Source organism: Euprymna scolopes, chromosome 4 (assembly GCF_053919585.1).
Source record: "Euprymna scolopes isolate OS-2025 chromosome 4, ASM5391958v1, whole genome shotgun sequence".
In the NCBI taxonomy this organism is placed as follows: Eukaryota; Metazoa; Mollusca; class Cephalopoda; order Sepiida; family Sepiolidae; genus Euprymna; species Euprymna scolopes.
This window is the reverse complement of record NC_136485.1, coordinates 5,997,229-6,019,970: the sequence shown is the minus strand read 5'-3', so window position 1 is coordinate 6,019,970 and position 22,742 is coordinate 5,997,229. Positions and strand designations below refer to the sequence as shown.

Below are 22,742 nucleotides of genomic sequence, written 5' to 3'. Positions count from 1 at the left end.
CAAAGTTGCATTTTTAATATTGTTTTTCATTGCTTTCCCAATGGAAGTTATTTTTCCTTTAACTAGCGAATATTTTCATTTCCATTTTTACAACGAGTAACAAAAAAAATAATCGTTGTATTTGGAATCATAAAAAAACGGAATTGTTGAAAAAACACATCTAAAAGTATATTTAGTATATATCGTAGTTCAGTAGAAATCTTAGCTGGATAAATTATCTCCCTTGATAACTTAAAGTGAAAATGTAGGCAGGCTTAGAAATAAAATGTTTAAATCCTTTAAGAAATCAATTTTTTGGATTTTAGCAAAAAAGAGTTTTACCAAATTTATTTAGTTTTAATTTGCTGATATATTAATCGCCCCACCTTCCAAATACGAACCAAATGATTGCATATATATATATATATATATATATATATATATATATATATATATATATATATATATAGTGATAATACTTAAGTTTCTCTGACAAATGTGTGACATCGTTGAAGAATTATTTCGTTAGCTTTCACTTGTCAAAAATCTTTGGATGGCGTTTACGATGCTAGTCCCTTCATCTAGAACTTTCTTGCTAAATCCCCCTTTTTTTTTAACAACAGAATACTACCTATCAAGCATTTATTTTTGTAAAAAATAGTGAAAATAAAAGTTGAAGATTTAGAAAGAGGTTTTGACACTTCTACATTACACGGACGGCTCCATTTAAAAAAAAAAAAAAAGAAAAAGAAAAAAATTTTTTTTTGAGTTTCAGTAAACTGTCGCCAGGTGGCGCTTCTCCGCGTTCAAATTGTTTATTAATTTAAAAATTAAAATTATCATATATTGTTGACTCATCAACAGATGCCACAATACTTTGTTACAATAACAATTTTACTTTAATTCCAAAAAATGTTTCTGAAAAAAAAACAAAAAAAAAATCCAATGTTGCTTTAATTCGAAAAATGTTTCACTTAAATTATCAAATTGTTTGAAAAAAAGAATCCAATTTTATTTTTATTCAAGAAATGTCTCAAGAAAGAAAAAAAGTCCAATATGGTTTTAATTCCAAAATTGTTTTATTAAAATTTTATTTTCTTATGCAGACTTTTCAATAAATGTTTTTACAATTATATATTGATACATTTTTATACAATAAATGTCTTGGTTTTCAAATATTTTGTGTTTGGAGTGTGGGGGGAGGGGGGATCTTGTTTGTTATTTATTTGTGTTATTTGACCAAGAAGCAATTGGAGTTATCGCCCCTAACAATAGCACTGTCAGGGTAATGCAGACATGCCAAGGTTTTCATTTATGATGTAAACTTGATATTCGATAAGATGTCTTCATCTTCAAATTTCTTTTGTTTAAACACCAAATCATCTTCATTTTCGGTTTAACGTCTGCATTACATTCTGGCATGTGTTGGACGGCTTTTAAAAATTGAATTTCAAACTAACCCATCTCTAACCAGGTTTTTATTTCTCCACTTTCCTCTCGAATTCATCTTTATTAATTCCTTCCATGTTTTTCTTGAACCTTGACAGCTGACCCTACTGCCTCAACTGTTGTACAGCTACTAAGTCAAGAACTCTCAATTATTTTTTTAATGTGAAAAAAAAAACAAAAAAAAACAAAAAACAAAACTGTATTATTTGGACTAATCAGACAATTGTTCTATCTTGAGTTTTATCTGCACAACGTTTCGGTAGATGTAACCTCCGACCTTCTTCAGGTGTAAAAGTTGCCATATTTGGCAAAGGAGAAAAGGGAGTTAACTGTATGCTCCAAGCTTTCTTACCTTTTGTATTATTTCTAGCCTATACCGATTTGATATTACAGTTCTGAATGTTCGAGATTAGGTAAATTTGTGCTATTTTGAAACACTGTGCAAATAACACTCAAGATGAGAACATTAGTCCAGTTAATCCAAATAAGACAAACATTCATACTTCATCTAAAAAAAAAAATGCAGAATTGTTAAACAGTGCTCCACACACCTCTCCCTATACTCAAGATTCAATCTTCCTATGAGATCAACATATTATTATCCTAGAAAAACTATTAATTACTAGCAGGAGCTGTGAAAATTCCACAGCGGCATCTTTCATATATAATATATTGTTGCTGGGCATTTTGTTGGACGTTCAGCACAAAAGGAGACCCAAAGATATTATTATAGCCTTTTGTTAAACATTAACCAGATTACTTAGTTTTATCTCCAATATTCTTATAGGAGTCTGCGACATTTCCATTGCATGATGTCAGTGCGAACAGAAATCTCATGGTGTCATCTTCAGACAGAACAGATTATAACCTTTGGATCAAGAAGATAGATTTTAGTTTCACTTATGGCGTAAAAGCGACATTTATTTTTAATATTTTTTTACATTGTGTCTTTGGTGATCGGCAGATCCTATTTATTAAAATAGGAGGATAGGTGATAACATACCACAAACATAAAATTAACGTATCTATATGCTAACTTAATGTTTGTATCAACTTTTATTCTCCTTTTTAATAAATAGGATCTCCCGATCAAATAATTTCTAATGTGGAAACCATGACACATTTACATATGTTAAAGGTATTAATATATAGATTTTTCCAGAGAAGCGAAGTTTATTGTGAAAGTTTAATGCCCCACCCCCGCCCCATTGACACTTATGAATAGATTTATACAGTCGTTCTTATAGAGCAGGGGTCTCTAAAGTTTTTGAATGGAAGGCCCTATTACTAAGTTTTTAGAGCTATGTGGACCAGACTAAAAGTTAAAAAAATAAAAAATGGTACTTATGCATGTGTTACCGTGCTATTTTTAAATAGTTTCAAGTTAAATGCAAGTTTCACACAATATCTTTTTTATTGTTAGTGAAAGTACAGAATAGTTACAAAACACCTTTCCATGTTAAGAATAACTTTCTAAACAATAACGTTTGTATTTCAGCATGGTAACATAAATGCAAAAGTACCCAAGTACCCCTCCCCCCACACACACCAAAAAAAAAAAAAAAATGATCTGGATGTGTTTTATACGGTTTTTAGTGAAACTGGTTCTTCAAAACCCCATTCTTTTAATCAGTTTCTAAAAACAAAGAAAAACCACCAAAATACTTTCACACATTCCCACTTAAAATTTTTTTTCCTAAATATCTGTTTTTCATAAGAGCTCCGCAGGCCGGATAAAGATTTTGGTGTACTTTGGAGATCCCTGTTATAGAGGATTATTTTGATCTGTAGAAAAATAAAAGATGGCAGCATTTTGTCAAACATGACAGGAAGAGATTTTTTATTCAACAATTTTTAACTTCTGCTTTAGATAAAAAGAAATTTTCAGTTTTTATATTGCTGACTCAAAAGCATTTCGATGTATTAGTAAAGAGTAAAAAGTGAGCCTTGGTTTTACTTTCGTCACGTAACTCTTGCTTCTCTGATTTTTGTCGTTTAGTCCTCACATGAGCGATATTTCTGACAAAGAGAGAAGAATTGTTTTCTAGGCCAGAATCTATTCATATAACACTTATCATTGGTTAGTTTTTAATCTTGAAGTATTTTTTTTTTTTTGTAGCTTCTTACATCAAATGGCTTTATGCCTTGTCTATAGCGGTTTCCATAAAAAGTATTGATTAAAAAAAAAAAAAAAAAAATTAAGAGGGGGGTGCATTGTATCCGTTTTCTTAAATATGAGGAAAAATTGGATCAAAAACTGAAATTGGGTATTTGTTTAGTATAAATATTAGATTTCAATATAAAAATGTTATTTTCTTACAAGATTTTTTTTTTTGAGGTTTAAGAAAAATATACGTATAAACCCTTTTAAAAAAATGTTTTTAATAAAAAAACAGTTGCAGCAACTTCATGCAATCGTTCGTCTACAGGAACGGGGGTGGGTGAGTCGTTCTATGTACATAGATATGAAAAGGTGGGAGAAGACACGTGGGGTGGGGCGATGTTTTTCTTTTTTTTTTCCACGTTAGATTATAATCAGAATTGCGTTACAGTTCATAAAATATTACCGATTCCATAAAATGGGGTGAAAGAAAATGTCTATATTATGGAATGCTACTTCGGTAACATTTGTCATTTTTATAATTAGTTTTTATTTTTTTTTTTGTTGTTGTTTTTTTGTTTTTAATTTTTTTATTTTATTTTTATTTTTTTTTCTAACAAAAAAAAAAGAATTGTGCGTCCGTATGCGTTCAAAACCCTGTTTCTTCTGTTAAGAGGGATGATGATGGTGATGATGATGATGTTTGCGGCATGTCTCACAGCATCTCTGTTTATAGTACGGATACGAGCAGAGACGGGCTTGAACCACCATTTTGCACTGCTTCATGTGGTCACGACACCTTGGATCTGTAAAAGAAAACAGTGTTTTAAAGTGCCTCAGAATTTGGATGTTAGCAGTTATTTTCAAGTCAAAATTATAATCCAACACAGGAATATGAAATTTGATAGAAATAGAATCAGCTTAGCTTTACATCTACATGGCGATTTGTAAGTAACTCTCTATTCTAAAATAACTATAATTTATTCAAATGCTGTAATATGTTTATCAACCTTTGTGTGTTACTTAATGTGTGCCCCTCCATACTTTGCTATTGCTGTTCATAAATGGCTGAATGACCAATTTTCTGGAAAATGGATGGGTTATGATTCACACGAATGACCAACCAAAAGTCCTGACTTAACACTCTGCGACTTTTTTCTTTGAGGTTGGTTGAAAGACAAGTCTTCTCAACCAAACCAAGAAATCTGGAAGAACTTGAAGGGAGAATATGTGAAGTTATTAGGTCATCCCTCAAGAGTTTCTTGTGAAATCAGTTGATGTGGTTCATGGTCAACTTGAAAAGCTGGTGATGAATGGTGGCGCCCATATTAAATTTAAAAGTCCATGTAATATAATTTCTTCTCATATTTATTAATTGGAGAAATTATACTTCAAAAATATATTATAATTATTTTAGTATAAGGAGTTACTTTTGGAATACTCTGCATAGTAGAGTATATTGGGGATGGCCTCTTCTGTTGTCTACATAGAGACGTTGGTAGTCTATAGTTGTTCTGTCGTTATTTTCATAGAAAGAGCTCGACTGAGCTTCAATCTCTGACGAACTGCAAGCACTTGTGCCCCCTCGACATAAATACCCCCGACAAGCAGCTAAATCCCACCCCTTCAGAGATCCCTAGATGCAAGAGAGCCTTCTACTCCAGTAGTTTCTTCCCCAGAACAGCTAGACTGGAATTGCCTTCCGGGTCCCCGCTTCCCCGACTGTACTGACATGCAGAAGTTCAAGTGCAACGTTAACCGACATCTTGCTGCCCAACTTCCTACACAGTACCCCTGATGCTTATGTCCCTGATAGTAGCCCCCCTACAACAAAGTGACAGTGTGCCTTGTTTGGGGTGAAAATGTAATAAAAAAAAAAAAAAAAAAATCTTTGACTTATAAACTTTTCACATTAAAGCTCGTCTTCCTTCCACCACTTCAAAAAGCTTTCTTTCTCTCTGTGCCTAATACTAAAAGGAATTGTTATAGACAAAGTTTCTTTCCAAAAACTTCCCATTTGCGAAATACATTGCTGCAAGATTACTTCCCTGAAAGCTACTACATGGTCATATTCAAATCTAATGTCAATAAACTGTTCTCATAAATCAAGTTTTGTTCATTTTATTCTCAATCCTCTCATAATATTAATCATCATTCAACTGACAATCTAATTAACCTTCATCGTTGAATGCCTTTTAATCTTGGTCAGTGTTTGCTCGTTAGTAAAAAGTATTGGAAATAGTCAACGTTAGTCGAGTTTTGATATTGTGAAAACTGCAATAGTTGTCTCTCCTTAACGTGTAGAGTTGCTTCCCTTTGTGTGCACGTTTATGATGTGTCATTTTTTTTTTTTTGATATAAGCTTTCGAGTACAATTACGTTGATACCCCGGTTTTACCAGATCACCGAAAGTAAGCGATGATGATAGAAGAGACGTTGCGAGCCTATCTTTGTTTTATTGTTATTTCCATGGCAGGTGCTCGTCTAAGCTCCAATCTCTAGTCCCCCCTCGCAAATCTTTTACGAAAAACACCCGTCTAGCTGAAACAGGTGTGTCAGAAATTTCGTGAAAATAGTGAATAATTCCACCCCATCTTTCCAAGCTTATAACTCCTCGAAAAATGTAATTCAAGTCCTAATTTTTTTTTCAATTAAAGGAGCAATGACCAAGGTTTCATTAAAGAAAAAAAAAAAAAAAAAAGAATCGTGTTTTTTTTTTGTTTAAAAAGGTTTTAAACTTCGGACTTTACAGGTAAATTTCTAAAAACAGTACTTTTTTTGTTTTAAATTTGAATATATTATTTATTGACCTTTTCTCTTCAATTTGTGATATATAAGACTTTGGTACATAAATCAATTATTTACTTTTTAATAGACATTTCAAAATGGGAGGCGTGAATTATTCGACCCCCCTATCTTTCCAAGCTTATAACTCCTCGAAAAATGTAATTCAAGCCCTATTTTTTTTTCAATTAAAGGACCAAGGTTCCATTAAACAAGAAAAAACAAATAACGTGGTTTAAAAATAAAAAGGTTTTAAACTTCAAACTTTACAGGTAAAATTCTAAAAAACACTACGTTTTTTTTGTTTTAAATTTGAATATATTATTTATTGACCTTTTCTCTTCAATTTGTGAGTAAATTAATTATTTACTTTTTAATAGACACTTGAAAATGGGGGATCGTGAATTAAAAAGAAACGTTTGTCTAAAATATTATATTCGGTTTATTGGAAAGAACATAAAATTTCACATTGACCCTGAAAATATCGTAAAAATAGAATCAATAGAAAAACTTTGATAGATATTTAAGTTTAAAAATTGAAAAATATTGAGTTCGGAAAATTCATTACTGTTTAAAAAAAATATTTCTATTACTTTTAAAACACCTTTAATAGTTTATTTTGGAAGTATAATCCATAAAGAAAATAAACAACCCACTTTTAACAGAGAAATTACGAGATTTTTATATTTTATTCGCAGTTTCGTGTTAGGGGTGTCAAAAATTCCTACAAAAATTCTGATACACCTATGAAACCACTGTCAAAAATTATCCCCACTCTTTATCTGTGCCTAAATCAAAACGTAGATTCCATGAACAAAGCTTCTTTCTTAGAACTGCAACTGCACGCCTGTGGAACTCTGTTCCATCTGCTTGCTTCCCACCTGACTACAACCTGGATGTTTTCAAGTCCAACGTAAACAAATTCCTGATGAACCGCCCCCTTAAGTAGACATTTTTATTAAACCTCCACACTAACGTACTGTACATGCAATAACCCTTATCCTTGAGTGGCTTCCGGGCCTTGATAAGTGGTGATCACCTTGTAGAAAAAAAAAAAAAAAAAAAAAAAAGAGCCTGGCCTGTACCAGATGGGTAACCATTTTCGTAGGTTAGGTGCTGTATATACTGTGCTGAGTCATAGAAATTATTAGGTTGGTATCTAAGGTGGGAGATACACCCTCGAATAAAGACGTAAAGCAACAGGAAACTACCGTCTTTACTTGTCTTCCCGAGATTACCATGGCTCTACAATTTGGAGTCGTGGTCGCAGATGCTGTTAAAAACAGCAAAGTTGCCGCATGCATGCAGAGCTACTTTCCCTTTGTTTTTATATAAACGAATGTATTTTTTTCCCTTCATCTCATCATGTAAAGACAGATGGTCTCTCTCCAGGTCCATGTGTGTAAAACTAAAACTGCTATCTATCAATTAATTGATCTTTTTATCAAGCGTCTATATGACTTCCAATATGAATTTTATTTTAAACAAACAAGGTATGTTTATTTTTTTTTTTATTATTTAATTCATAATTAACAACCAAAGGTTACTGATTAACTAATTAACCAACAAAAAGAAATAAACAAATTCAGGAAAACGCAAAGGGAAACTGAGGATAAGTGCTATTTTAGAAATAGCATTGTTATCCTCAGTTTCCCTTTTCAAAAAGGCATAAACTCTGGTAAACAGTGGGTAAGCGTAGGTATCTTAGTACACAGACCCCCCCCCCCCACTGCTGCTAGTATGAAGTTTTAGACAAGTACAAAAGCGCCACTTATGAAGTGTATCAGGTTCAGGTTTGGGAGGCTCTGCATCTGATCAAAAGAAGGCTGGGTTTCTGACTGAGCAAGTAGGATGTTACAAAAGTCAATAGCAAACGATAAAGCCAGCACACCACTGAGATTCACTTCGCAGCATTTTCAAGAGATTTTTTTGTTTTAATCAGCGATCTTGCATAGATTTCAAAAATATAGAGTTCTTTGTAGTCGTATGGCTATCACTTACCTGTTTGAAAGAGTGTGTTATGTACAATAAGCTAATTCAAATCAAACATTTGTACAGCATTCACGGCAAGATAAACTGCGTGCATAATAATAATAATAATAAATTCGAATTATTAGTAAATAGTGGGACCTGTGGAAATTCCACGGTTGTTATTTATGCTTATTTACTGTTTAAATTCTTCCTCTAACAATACATAACCACCAGAGAAAACCTTCCATCATGCAACAAAATAACTTTTTTTGTTATCGGAGATAATCATTCAAATAATAGCACAAGTTTATTAGTTTTCAACATAAAAATCTTTAAAAAGATTTTATGGCATTTTTAATAGCAATCATTACATTTGCAGGCTCAATTTTTGTTGACAATTCAAATCTAACGAGAAAAAAAGTCTTCAGTTGATTATTTGATTCTTTCTAAGGAGAAAACATGTGCAGCATGCATTCGAAGCCGAATTAGTGCAGTTGTGCCGAAAGAAAAATCGACAAGCAAAAAGAAATGAACAGTCTCAGAAAGAGCATTGCTTGCTATGTGAAACAACAAAGTCGAGAATTTCGGATGAACGAGATAGGTATCTAAAGGAATGATGGTTTTGTCTGCTTAACTAAATTTCCAAAATGATTTTGCCTCTGCTTAATTGTATAGACAACAAAAAATAACATAAAAATCGTGAAATTCTGAAAAGCAACACAAGCAATAACATTAATTCATAGCTGCCAACGATTTCAGCATTTGATGAAAATTACATTTTCTAAAAGTTAAATAGCTTTGTAATTCTAAAATAATTGAGAGAAAATCAATTTAAAAAAAATGAAGGAGAAAACCAATTTAAAAAAAATGAAGGAGAAAACCAATTAAAAAAAAAGGAGAAAATCAATTTAAAAAAAATGGAGAAAATCAATTAAAAAAAATGGAGAAAACCAATTAAAAAAAAAGGAGAAAACCAAATAAAAAAAAAATGGAGAAAACCAAATAAAAAAAAAAGTGAAGGCGAAAGCATATTGTATTTGGAAAATACTAATGCTCATAACTGGTAACAGCGACCCCAAAGTACAGAATTCTGCTTTTAACATTGTGAATTCTGTGTTCGTGCTGGATAAACACAAGCAGCAAATAATTTAATTGCCAGGCAACGCCAGGACACGGGTCAGCTTGTTAATAAAATGCACAATTCGTTTTGCAGTGCAACAATTTCAATTTTGAATTGTCTTGTTCAAGTTTCTTTCATGAATGTCCAATAGTTTTTGTTTTATCCTTGTTTATTCATATACAGAGACTCTTAAAAGTATAAGGTGTGATCTGGAATGTGCGTTCCAGTCACTGAACTTAAATCCTTATATGTAGAGTTTAAAAAAATATCTATCAAAACAATCTTCAGACTATTTCCTAACTAAAAACTGCCATTACAGCCCAAATCAGGGCAGTGCCAAGAAAAGAGGGTCAGAATTATTTGTCTCCAAGTGTGTTAATCATTAAATGGTGATAAAACAAAGACTGCTGGACGTTCATGATGGAAACTAGGAGGATAAGTCAAGCATAGACCAACATTTATTAATCATCGATATGTAATAAAGAAGTCCGAGGAACTAAAGTCATGTAACAAGAGACGTCATTGGATTTGATCTACAGAATCTGGTTACAGGCCTTAATGGCACGTATTATCACTATTATTATTATATCATTATAAGGTCGTGATTATACTCTTTCAATCGATCATTTTCATCAACTTTCCTTCTCACCTGTATTTAATGGAATCTGTAAGCAGGAATTTGTATTGCAGCTTTGTCTGATGATTGGCCGTTGTCCAATGTCACATAAAACACTCTGCTTCAAGTTGGCATCGACACATTTCGTTTCACGAGTCTTGTAACCAGTGCCACAACTTGCACTACACTGCAATTAGAAAAGGTATTTTAATGAAAAATAAAGCTCAAACATTGAGAATCAAAAATTATTTTGTAAAAATATTTTAAATTTAAAAAAAAAAGACATTTAAGGCAATCAAATTTTGAAAAAAAGAAAATTCAATAGTAAATTATGACGAATTGTCGTTTCAACATTAAAAAAAGGTCTTTTATTTATATAATTTCCATTATTCATCATCGTATCATATGAATCCGAAGATTCTATTGTTGGCATTGGTTTCCCAGATATTTTTCTAGTCATAGTTCTAGAAAAACATTGGGAATTATGGGTGGGGGGGGGATGACGTGAAGGTTGCCAACATCGTTAGTGAAAGTGATTTTTGTGGAACGAACTAGATTCGAACTTGAGACCCCCAGATAGTCAGTTCATATTAAGCACTAGACCACTGCCACCTTTCTCCATTATTGATTTGGTGCTACCAGATCAGACTGTCTGAAGATATTGGTTTCCTGAGATGAAATGCACCTCACATTGATGCTTTTTGTTTTTCCATTTCATTTTGCAAAACTTGTTTCCTAACTTAAAATGTACTAAATATTAATACTGTAACCATTTTTCATCTGTCATTGCAAAACTCATGTTCTGCAGGGCAGGGAACAAGAATGATAAAATTCACAATAAAACAACCAAACCAAACACTACAAACTAGCGATTGAAGATACAAAGAGTTTGAAGAATAAAAACTTTCTACAAAATAACTGGATGCAACATGAATACTATTTACAAAATAACTGGATTTAGCATTAAATAACACAAAAAGGATTGATATGCCGTAAAACAAACCAAACCGTTATGAGTTTGTGTTTATAGTTTCCTGAAAAGATACTTAGTTGAAAGCTTTAGAAATAAAAGAAAAAAAATGTATATATAAGAAAAAAAAAAATATATATACTAGCAGGCCACCCGGTTGTAAAATATGTTTAAATATGATATTTTGATTAATGCAGATTTTGTATTTATTATATTGGACCCAATATATAGTGATGATTTAAAAAGTAAAAAAAAAAAAAAAAAAAAAAAAAAAATTGTGTGCCACCACTGAGAATCGAAACCAAAACATTTAGCTTACGATTTACTTTTTCCTTTGACGGTAATGCCCGAGCTATGAGGACCTGCTTGCTGCAAAGCTAAAAATTAAAACATGAAGCAATAGCTATTACGTTACGCAAGACAAGCTTCTTGATCTGACCTTTGCTCCTGATCTGAAATGGAGCACTTACATCAAATTTATTGCACAGGTCGCTGAAAAAATGTTGAGATCATTCTACCGCTCCAGTAAATATCTCACTGCCGATGCAATTCTCTACATATCTATATAAGAACCAAGTACGTCCAAGGATGGAGTACTGTTGCCACATCTGGACAGGAGCTGCGATAAGCACTTTATCCTGCCTTGACAGAGTTTAAAATAAACTTTGTAGCTTAGTGGGGGATGCCCTTTTCTCTTTCCTGCAACCTCTTTTCTACAGAATAGAGGCTGCGAACCTGTCTCTGCTCTATCGTTATTTTCATGGCAAGTACTCGTCTGAGCTCCAATCTATGGTCTCCTGCTTGCCTACCTTTCACGAAAACACTCATCTAGCTGAAAACACTATCAATAATTTCCCCATCTCTTTATCTGTGCCTAAACCTAAATGTGGATTCCATGAACAAAGCTTCTTTCTTAGAATTGCATGTTTGTGTAATTCTCTTCCGTTTCTCTGCTTTCCAACTGACTACAATATGGTCGTCTTCAAGTCCAACATAAACAAGTTTTTGATGATTCGTCACCTTAAGTAATCCAATTTACCAAATTCCCACTACTCGTGATTACTATCATAGTGTTCCATTGACTTCCATGCACTCATTAATCCTTATCCTCGAGTTGTTTATTGGCTTTGATAAGTGGTGACTCCTTTGTTAAAAAAGAAAAAAAGGCAGCAATTATTTTATCACTTAATCAAAGGATCATGTCTCGTGCAAAGGATACACTGATACGCAACACTGAAAGGGTTACAAGACCCCATTCGATTCACAGGGGAAATCCCTTACCTCTGTCCATTCTGTGATGTACCATTCAGGAGGGCATTCCGGCAGTGCTTCACACAATTCTTCAGTGGCTGGTTTTTCTTCTTTCAAACAATTTGTTTTGTCCACAACAGTAAACGAATGATGATGTAGCTTTTTGACGCACGTCACATCGCGTACTTTAATACCTTGTCCACACGTCGCTGTGCACTGAAAATAGAACGAAAGAAAATCGTTTTTTTAACAATATTGTCAGCTTTGTTACCGGCAAAATTCCAAGCCATAAGTAAAAAATAATTTGTTGTTGACAATCAAAGTAGGTATGCGAACGAGACGGGAGATTTATTTGATGTCCACAACTCATTTAATTAATCGCACATATCATTAGTTGAAATCATATACTTCAGATTGGTGAAAGATATTACATATCAGATTATAGTTTATATATATATATATATATATATAAAGTAAAACAAAAAAACTAGCTGCATTACTTGGCGTTACCTGGGGAATATATTTTAATTTGTTTTACTTTTCTTTTTTTAAACTGCCGTTTTCTTTGTTTTTCTTTTTTTTTTTCTCAAAGCAAAATGAAATAACTCTGTATAGACGAAGACAGAGTTTAAGTTTTTTAAGATGGCAGCCGCTTGAAAAAATTTAAATCCGGACAAAGTATTTTCTGGAAAGGGATTAAATCGAATTAAAGTCTTCATGACAACGTGTTGCAAAAATCCACATGAAAAACTTAAGTACCAGAATCAAATATCAATTTTACAGGAAGAAAGTTATCGATGACAAAGAAAACAAGAAAAAGACTGATTTTACTTTATGTATTAGATATGTTTTTTAAGAGTAGCTTTTATACAATTATGAGGTCCTTTCGTACGTATGTATGTAATGTATGTAGTTGGATAGCTTCAGCTTAAAGCTAGTTGGGAGGAAATTAAGGGGTTGACAGGCTGGATCCGATTTTATCGATCTCGACAGAATTGGTGAAAATCTAATCTCCTGATGTATTACTCCTCCTTAAAATCAGCTGTTTGTTTTTCGGTTACTCTGACTTCCTCTAAAACAGGCTGGTATAAGGCCATTCAATATTTCCAATATTAGTTTACTTACTACACAATTAGTTACCTATATAACAATGTTATTTTGTGAGGTTTTACAAGTTAGACCTAAATAGTATTTAAACTGACATATCAAACTTTGATTCTAACTAACTCTGTTCCGTCTGCCTGCTTTCCACCGGACTACAACTTGGATGTCTTCAAGTCCAATGTTAACAAATTTCTAATGAACCGCCCCCTTAAGTAAACACTTCATCAAATCTCCACACTAACGTAATGTACTTGCAATAACCCTTATCCCTGAGTGGCTTCCGGGCCTTGATAAGTGGTGATCACTGTGTAAAAAAACAAAAAAACCCCCCCAAAAAACTAGCCAATTCTCATTTGCTATTATCATGCCACGTTAATGGCGTTATAATAACGTGCATCTCTGCAGTTTATATAACTGATCTAGGCTTACTCGAATAACTGGTAATATCGAGACCAGTTTCAGTTATGACCAAAGTATAAAAATCAGCAACGATTGAAGAAAATAGAAAGAATTGGAAACCTTTATTTAATCCACAGACGTGACATGCTCTCATATTGTCAGTCATAACCGAGTAGAAGTCTTACGCAATTCGCAATTGTATTCTTGTTTCGCCTGTACCGAGGATATAGTATAACTAATTTCCTCATAACTAAGTTTTTTTTTTGTGTGTGTAAGTTTAAAAATGATTAAGCAAATAAAAAATTTAAATCTCAAACGACTTCATTGCATCCCGGGTAACGCCAGGTATGTACACATAGTTATGTTATAAAAATAAGAATATTTGATACACTGTTATTTTTGTATCGCCTCGTATATCGGAGTTGCTTCTCCAAGATGCGGTCGCCATATTGTGTTGGCGTTTCTTTGAACACTTGAAAATCGGAAGTGAGAGACTTGCCATAAAGTGACAGTCGCATTTACAGAAAGTGCAAACATTCCAAAATTATTAGGTTGGTGCAAAAATGATGTCGTTTTTGACATAAAGTTGAACGTTACAAAACATTATTTTTGCACCAACCTAATAATTTCTTTATTTAGTTATATCTCTCTTTTTATCTCTATAACAGATGAAAAACCTGAAATCTGCAATTGCTCATCCATGAGACCCATCAAGGGTAAACATGGACTCGTCTGTGAACAAGACTTTTCTGAAATCAAGTTTCATATATTAACTAGACTACCCGTGACCCGTTGGGTCAGTATGTTATATTAGTTATGGAATTCATGTATGAGCGTGACACTTGTGGCGTAAAGAAAAGTTTTTTTTTTGACATAACAGAAACATTTCTATGAAAGTATATTAAAATCACGGACGGATCACTCAAACATGAAAAAAAATCCTCCCTATTCGTGTTAAGTTACCTATTTTTCAGAATAATGACTCAAAAATCGGAAATTAAACATAATTTTCCTATGAATCGAACGCCGACGAAAGTCATTTAGCAGCAAAAACGCACATGAACCTACCGATGAGAAATATAAGAATGAAAAACCCATATTGGAATCCTTCAACCAAGTTATAGAAACTTAAAATCTAAAAAAAAAAAAATTAATAAAACCTGAAGCAAAAAATAAACCTAAATAAATAAAATAAAACTAATATTGAAACAGATTAGTAAATGTGCCAACAAATTCACCGTTCTCACACAACTATTTTGTATCTAGAAATGTAAACAAAAAATAAAATAAGAAGGAAGGAAGGAAGGAAGGAAGGAAAAGGGACGGATAGAGAGTAGTAGTAGTAGTAGTCTTGGCTTTACTACAGTTGTTCTTATGTTTGTCAACGGGTTAGTTGTTTAGTTGTAAGAAAATAGCGACAGTATAGTTGTAATAAAGAATAGTTGTAAAACACCCCCACTCTTCCCATGTTAAATAATAATTTCGAAATAATAACGTTAATATTTCAGTGTGCAGGTCAAAATCTGCAGAAGAAGCTATTTGTGTTTATTTGTTTATGTTGTTATGGGTTGATGTTTATGCGCGCATGTGCAACCGGATGTCGTAAACTGGAATGTGGGTTACATCACTCGTTACAAGGTCGTTTGAGTTTTATAATTATATAGATTACCGCACTTCATATTTCTTAGTTAATATGCATTTCTTAATTCGATTCTTCATTTTTCTAAAGCTTTGCGTATCTCTTAGAACCATATCCAGCAACCCAAAATATGACTGAATTATTATGTGGATTTCTAATGGTTTCTCTTTGGATATCTAATATATAAAAGGCTGTCTGTCTGTCTCCATATTTTCAAACTCTATCTCTTCTGAAACTAAAAGTCGCAGAGCAGCGCTAGGGGCCTCAAATGATTGGATTTTTTATGGACCGTTCTTTTATGTCTTTAGCCGGTCAAAATAATGGGTCAAAATTGAAAAATATACATTTTGTAGATTTATCTTAGTTTATTTTGAGTCAATTCATACATGTGTCACGTTGGTACAGTGGTAACGTCACCAGCTTTGAATGCTATAGTTTTGCTTTCGATTCTAGCTGATAGCACCTAAATACTTTTTTTTTTTCTACTTTTAAAATCACGGCCCTATCATAATATACAGTAGAACCCTACGATACGTTTTTTCCAGGTTATGATGTTTTTTGGCCCCTGGTTACAGTATTTGTCCCATCTTATAGTGTTATTTGATTATTAAGGCTAGGACAACAGCATATTCTTTTCATTGTTTTGACTCCCAAGTGTGTATCCGTTGATATCTTATACGCTTTTATATAGTGATGTGGTTCTCGGTTGATTAACTGTGTGTCGGATATATACTCGAGAGTCAAAACAGTGAAAAGAATATGTTGTTGTCATAGTGCTATTGCTTATATACATGTGTATTATATGCTGTACTATATTTTGTTACTAATTTTTAATGCAGTATCCCGAGGTTCTACTGGGTACGAAATCTGGACAAATTAAAATATATTAAAATGCTAGTGTTACATATCTGCTGCAGCCGATCGTCAAACGTTTTAAAGTTTATATAATTTCTAAAAATCAACCTTTATTATTTCTCGATTTATACACTTGTTGTAAAATACATACAGCTGGCTATAAAAATATTTTGTTTATTCAAAATAAACATTTCGGCTTTTGAATGACAATTTTGACATTGGTGATGGCGTGGAATGATGTGTGGAGCAAAGTATCGCTTCTCACCGTCATGGTCGTCGCCCTCTTCTGTTGTCCGCACATTTTATCGCGACAGATGGCGTCAACATTCCACTATGTATTGTCCTAAAAATGTGGGTCATTCTTGCTGACCCAATCTCTGAGGATTCTCCGCCCCACATTTTGACCTTTTTGACGTCATCCCCGGGCGTCTGCATCCAGGGTTCTGACCGACTTTCCTTTGACGTCAGTTCCGGGGATCTGGATTATCCAACAATAATATATCTGTATTTGTGTTATATCCTTACTTTAAATAAGAATACAGCAAGAAACACGGGGTTATGGGTGAAAGACATGTGACATAAGAGTTACTCGACTTCTTTTCTTATCTTCCTGCCTTTTTTCCTTTTTTTTTTTTTTTACATGGAGTTCACCACTTATCAAGGCCCAATGGCCACTCGGGGATAAGGGTTATTGTGTGTACAGTAATCAAAGGGATAGTGTAGCAATAGTATTGGAGAATTGGTAAAGTGTCATTACTTAGGGGGGCGGTTCATCAGGAATTTGTTTGTGCTGGACTTGAAGACACCCAGGTTGAAGTCGGGAGGCAAGCAGAACAGTGTTCCACAGGCGTGAGAGGATCAATATATCCATAGTTCATTTCATCTAAGAAGTTTTGGGTGATGAATATGTGTATGTGTCAGATTATCGTGTTTTTAGCAGTTTGTTTCCTTATATCCTTTCTATGTTTTTTATTCTTATTTCAACTTGCATGCGGTTGGTCGGCATTACCTGGTTATGTATATTGATTTCCGCACTTAAGTATTTTTCTGTTTACTTTAGCATCGTGCATATTGTATGGTTTCATATTTCTATTTTACTAGTTTTCACACTGGTTATAGCAATAACTTGTGGTGTTTCCCTGAAGTCTCTTCAGATTTACAGCACGTTCCACTTCTTTCGATAACCGTTGCAAATAATTTTGTGTTACTGTAGCAGCCTTTTATCATTGATTTCTTGTCAGCAACCACTGTTAGTTTTCTGTGAAAGTTGAATAAGCCACCCAAAGGTTCCAGTATTATCTATAGTAGAGGTCTGTTTTGTGCTCGCCTTCTTAGTTTTTCTATCTTTGATCCCTCATAACCATTTTGTATGATACAAGCAGAGATGAAAACCACCATTGTTAATTTAAATTATTTTAGGGTATTTGGAGTGGAGGGAAACAGATTATGGTTTAAAGTTTCTGGTAGGTTCATTTCCTTTGATTCATGTAGTTTTCCATTTTTTTTCTATTTCAACTTATCTATGGTTGGTTAGCATTATCTGGTTATGTGGGTTGGTTTCTGTACTGAAGGATTTTCTATTTCAACTTCAACATCAGCGCCATGCATTGTGTGGTGCCATATCATTATTATTGAAAGTAATTGATGTAATGAGTACATCCGGGTCCTTCCTCTTCACAAGAATGTGATTGGTTGGTTAAGGCATAAATACCGATTGCTAGAGAGATGTCAAAAGGTGTGCTGAAAGCCTCATGCTAAGGATATATCAGCTCCAACCATGAACACAATTCAATAAGGCGACTTACTAAATTATTACTCTGATAATGTAGCTAGGTTCACTCGGCCACTTCAAACGGATATATCCCTTTTATGGGACATATCAGCAATGGTTAATAGTTTTTCTCTTTATCGGAAGGGTTGATGCTCATTGTTATACTTTCGATTGACTTAAAAAAAAACATCACTGAATAAAAGTGCACTTGAAACTGACAAACAGCACATAATTTTTATCATTTGAAGTATTATGTTTCGAGCAAATCGTACACTTAAGAAGCGAGAATGAAAAGTATGAAATGTCTTTGACAAGATAAAACCACCCAGCAAGTCTGACCACACCCGAATTACAACTGGTTTGAGTACACTCGAGATTTATCAATAATGAACACAAAGAACATATTTTGAATTCAAATAAACGACTGACACAACTGTATATCTTATCTGCTAATTATTGTTGGCATTAATGGCCTTTTAAAGTAAACCAGTTTCTGAAGGAGTTTTTTTTTTGCGTTTGTTTTCATCCCTAAAACTACACTTCAAACAATTTGCATAAAATCATACATATTTGAGAAGTTGGATTTTATACTTAATGCAAACATTTGCTTATCTTTTATTTTAAACTAGCAATCGGTGCCCGGCGTTGCCCAGGTGTTTTGAAGTGTATGCTGAGAAAAAAAAAAAAAAAAAAGGTCAATTTTTTAAAACTTTGACCCCTATTATGACCTCTTAACATTTATTGTTTAGGGATCAAGTAAAGTTAATAAGTTAGATCCATGTCCAAGGAATCTATATATAAAATATCACGTGTTTAGACCCTAAATTGTAGGAGGAGTTTGGTAGAGTTCTCAAAGGTCAAATTGTTGAATATTGACCACTTAATCGCCAAATTTCTGTCGAAAACCTATCACATCGATTTTCCCAAATCTCAGTACCCTGTATATCAAATTTCGAATCTGTAGGCTTAAAATTGACAGAGTTTTAGCGTAGGGAAATGCACACAGACGCACAGACACACCGATAGTCTTATCAACACCCCTTTTTTCTATTTATTTAAAAAGAAAATACAACTTTGTTATTTATGAGTCGTGGAATTGCATTCATCTACAAAAGATCTAGCTAATGTGCATATTTTTTATCGTTTTTAATTAATTCCCTATTAGTTTTTTTTTTCGGTTCTCTTATACGATGATCATCTTTATTTAACTATTACGTGTAATTATATTCATACAGATATTCTATATGATTTATATTTGCGTAATATTTGCATAGAAATGAAGAAAATCAAATTTACTGTGTGTTTATCGTGTTGCCATAACAACGTGACGTAGCCAAGGACGGTAGTGGTCGTGAGTGTGTGTGCGTGTGTGCGCGTGTTTTCGTGCTGTGTTTATATTATGCATATTGTTTCGTATCTTATCAACTTTTTCGAATCTATGTGTAAAGTAATACAAACCCGTTTTTCGAGCTGAATAAATATGTCACATTGAATAAAAACACGAAAATATATCCAGTTTGGTAGAAAAGTAACTTATCTTGCCTTTGATAACATTTATTTGTTATATATTTGTTTTTTGACAACTTTTTCGAATCTATGTGTACAGTAATACAAACCCGAAATGAAAAGACCACGAGTGAACGCGCATTTTATATAAAAATAAGTATTTTTAAATTTTATCTTTCTAGCTTTGAAAAAAAGTTTTAAAATTTTATCAGCCGGCATAATTTATTCTTAAATATTGAAAAATTTCAGGAAAATTAATTTTTGCTAGATTTTCAAAACATTGTTTTCGTGTTGTGTGTACGTGTCTGCGGCTAGCACCAGAATGGCGGCCGTGATGTCGTAGGTTGGATTGTTAGATTGTGTAAGTTTCGTATTTTTTTAATTTTTAAATAACAAGCTATGAAAAAATTTAACCCTTCCAAGATGGACAATAAATAAAGCCATAATATTTCATGGTAAAGGTAAGAGCGTAGGAAACATAGTTTTTTAGGAGATGTGATTATTGGATTAACCAATCAGAAATCGTCTGTGGCACACACATCTCTGTTTTTATAGATATATAGATAGATATAGATAGATATAGATATAGATAGATTTCTTTTTTTTTTATTGTGGCTCCAGAAATTATTTTCCAAATCGAAAAAACTGAATTGATAGGCAATGCACATTATTTATTTTTTATTTTTTAACAAAATAATAAAAAATATCCGAGCGGGGGAGTCATAAATTAAAATTCTCTTATCTTAATTAGATTTTTAAATTTTTTTTTTTTGGCTGGTTTGATATCCAACTTTCTTAAAGTGTAACTTGTTGAACTCTACAATATTTTTCTGTCAAACTCTGGAATCTGCAAGGAATTCCAAATGGAATCTTTTAATCCATGGAGGTTACATACTCTCATTTTGCCAACCATAACCAAGTAGAAGTCAATTTGCAATTGTATTCTTAGTATCACCCGCACTGAGGATTGAACCTTCAACCTCTAAAAGAGTGTCACTTAGATCTGAATTTTATCAAATACTTTATCCGTTTGGCCATGAGTGCTCGTGCAGTTCCATGCTGACTTTAGTTTGATATAAAAATTCCAGAGTTCCACGAGACACAACTGTAGGTTGGCGATTACACCGGCTGAAATGTTGTGGAATTAACCCTCAAAATGAGAATAATGATCTGAATAATCCAAATCCAAATATTTTAGATCACTTTACTCCTCCCCTTTTTATTTCAAGGATGAAATCTGTCTTCTCCCCGTAGTCGAAATGTGATGACTGTGATAGTATGTAAAGGTTATCTCCCCTTAGAGAACCAAGGTCATACAAAATAAGGAAAATCACAAGATGATCAGCATGATCAGCATCAGACTGCACATAAGAAGGACAACCTGTACATGTTTTGAATAAAGGAGTGATCTCCTGCATTTGTAACACAAATGAGCAGAGAACCAAGGTTATACATAGTACAAACCCCTTCTGGAAAAACTCTTCATTGAAATCTATAGTACCTTAGGGTAGACCCCTCCAGAATCACATCACGTCCAGAGGTACACTCAACTGAAATTCCTCAGGAGCCTACCAAAGACTTTTTGCCTAATATAGAGACAAACAGCACATAAAAGCAACGGTCACCTTTTAAACAAAACATGGAGTATGAAACACGGACATTGAGAACAACCCTACAACAGTTCAAACCATCAGATCTAGGTGTGTCATCAGACCCCCCTCCCTCCAAAAAAGATTTAGAGATGCGACAGTTACTAACTGACTTTTTATTTTGTCTCATCGTTTCATAAAAATTTTCCTTTTATCTTTTCATCTAAACATTGAAAGAAGGGGGATGTGATAGTATGTAAACATTATCTCCCCTTAGAGAACTTCCAAATAAACAATTTAAGATATACAACGCCTTTCGTTTTGAGGCAGGTTTACCGAAAATAAAACTGGAGGTTACATCACGACTTCTTGACAATATCAATCATCTTGTTTTTCTTCCTTAACAATGACAGGATATTACATGGTGGCAGCGGTGGTTCCCTTTGATTATAACTATTTTTTCAACAAGATAACACCGTGATGGTGCAAATAAAAATAAGGTTTAAATCCTTAAAATGTTATTTTCATTCAGGATGTTACTTTCTTGTAAAGGTCAGCACTTTCGATTTTCTGCATAAGATGTATTTGGCCTTGAAATGAAGTAGAGGAGGTGATAGTGGCACTAAAAATATTTTTTATAAAAAGTCTGTGATAATGGTAGAAATCACTCTAAACTCTCAACCCAAAGCTGAAGAGCCATTGCTCAAAACAAGGTACTATAAGAAAGCTGACTAGGAAGCCATCAGGGATCTCATCAGAGATGCCTTTAGGGGAAATATCTTCTCTTCCTACAGAACAGTGTGCAAATGAGACCACCGAATGGTTCAAAGCAGCAACAGTTCTATAGCAAACCCCACTCTCTCCAACTATGTGTGCAGCTGCCATTGCTCAAAGGCAGCATGCATACCACAGATTTATCCGGTGTAAGTCCAATACAAACAGACCAAAGTTTATAGAAGTTAAAAGTAATTGCAAGAAAGAAATAACGACAGCTACAAGAACATACAGAAAATGCACTGAAGCGCAGAAATTAGGAACTCATGATTTCTGGAAAATCTACAACAGTATAGTAAATAATGGGCAATCAACAATTCCCCTACTATTCAACAATTATGAGGCTGCTTGCACAACAACCGAGTAGGCTAACATGCTTTTCAGTCGATTTGCCTCAAACTCTACATTGGACCCAGCAAACAACCCCTTCCCTGATTTTCTTTTGCGGACAAACCGCATTAAATGATCTGAAGTACATGATATCATAAAAAAACCTAAACACCTCAAAAGTATGGATTTGATCTCATCCTGGCTATACTCTTTAAAAAAAAAAAGGTTGCTCCAGTTCTCTCCAACAAATGCCTTAACAAACCTTGCTTTCTTGACTGCTGGAAAACTGCTTTTGTGGTACCAGTTTACAAGAATTCTGGCGAAAGAACTGACCCATTAAATTATCGCACCATTAGCTTCCTCCCTCTTTTCGCAAAAATATTTGAGTCCATAATTAGTCAAGCCCTAGTCCACCACCTTTCAGTTGCTAAACTTCTGTTCAACCAACAATATGGATTTAGACAAGTCTGTTTTACAGCAGATATCCTAACTGTAATCTCTGAACGTATATACCATACACTGAATAAAACAGGG

The 22,742-nt window shown here is 33.5% G+C and overlaps 1 protein-coding gene across 2 annotated transcripts in view; it reads right to left on the bottom strand.

Annotated features, from left to right (window-relative positions):
• Positions 1-1,036: 1,036 nt before the first annotated feature.
• Positions 1,037-22,742, bottom strand: part of LOC145266490 (thrombospondin type-1 domain-containing protein 4-like) — a 1,186,987-nt gene continuing 1,165,281 nt past the window's right edge. For both annotated transcript variants that reach the window (XM_080122215.1, XM_080122224.1), the window contains 3 exons: positions 12,272-12,457; positions 10,054-10,207; positions 1,037-4,335 (listed from right to left, as the gene is read on the bottom strand). In XM_080122215.1, the coding sequence (XP_079978341.1) occupies positions 4,199-4,335; positions 10,054-10,207; positions 12,272-12,457 (477 nt within the window). In that variant the 3' untranslated portion in view covers positions 1,037-4,198. The remainder of the gene's footprint in view (positions 4,336-10,053; positions 10,208-12,271; positions 12,458-22,742) is intronic.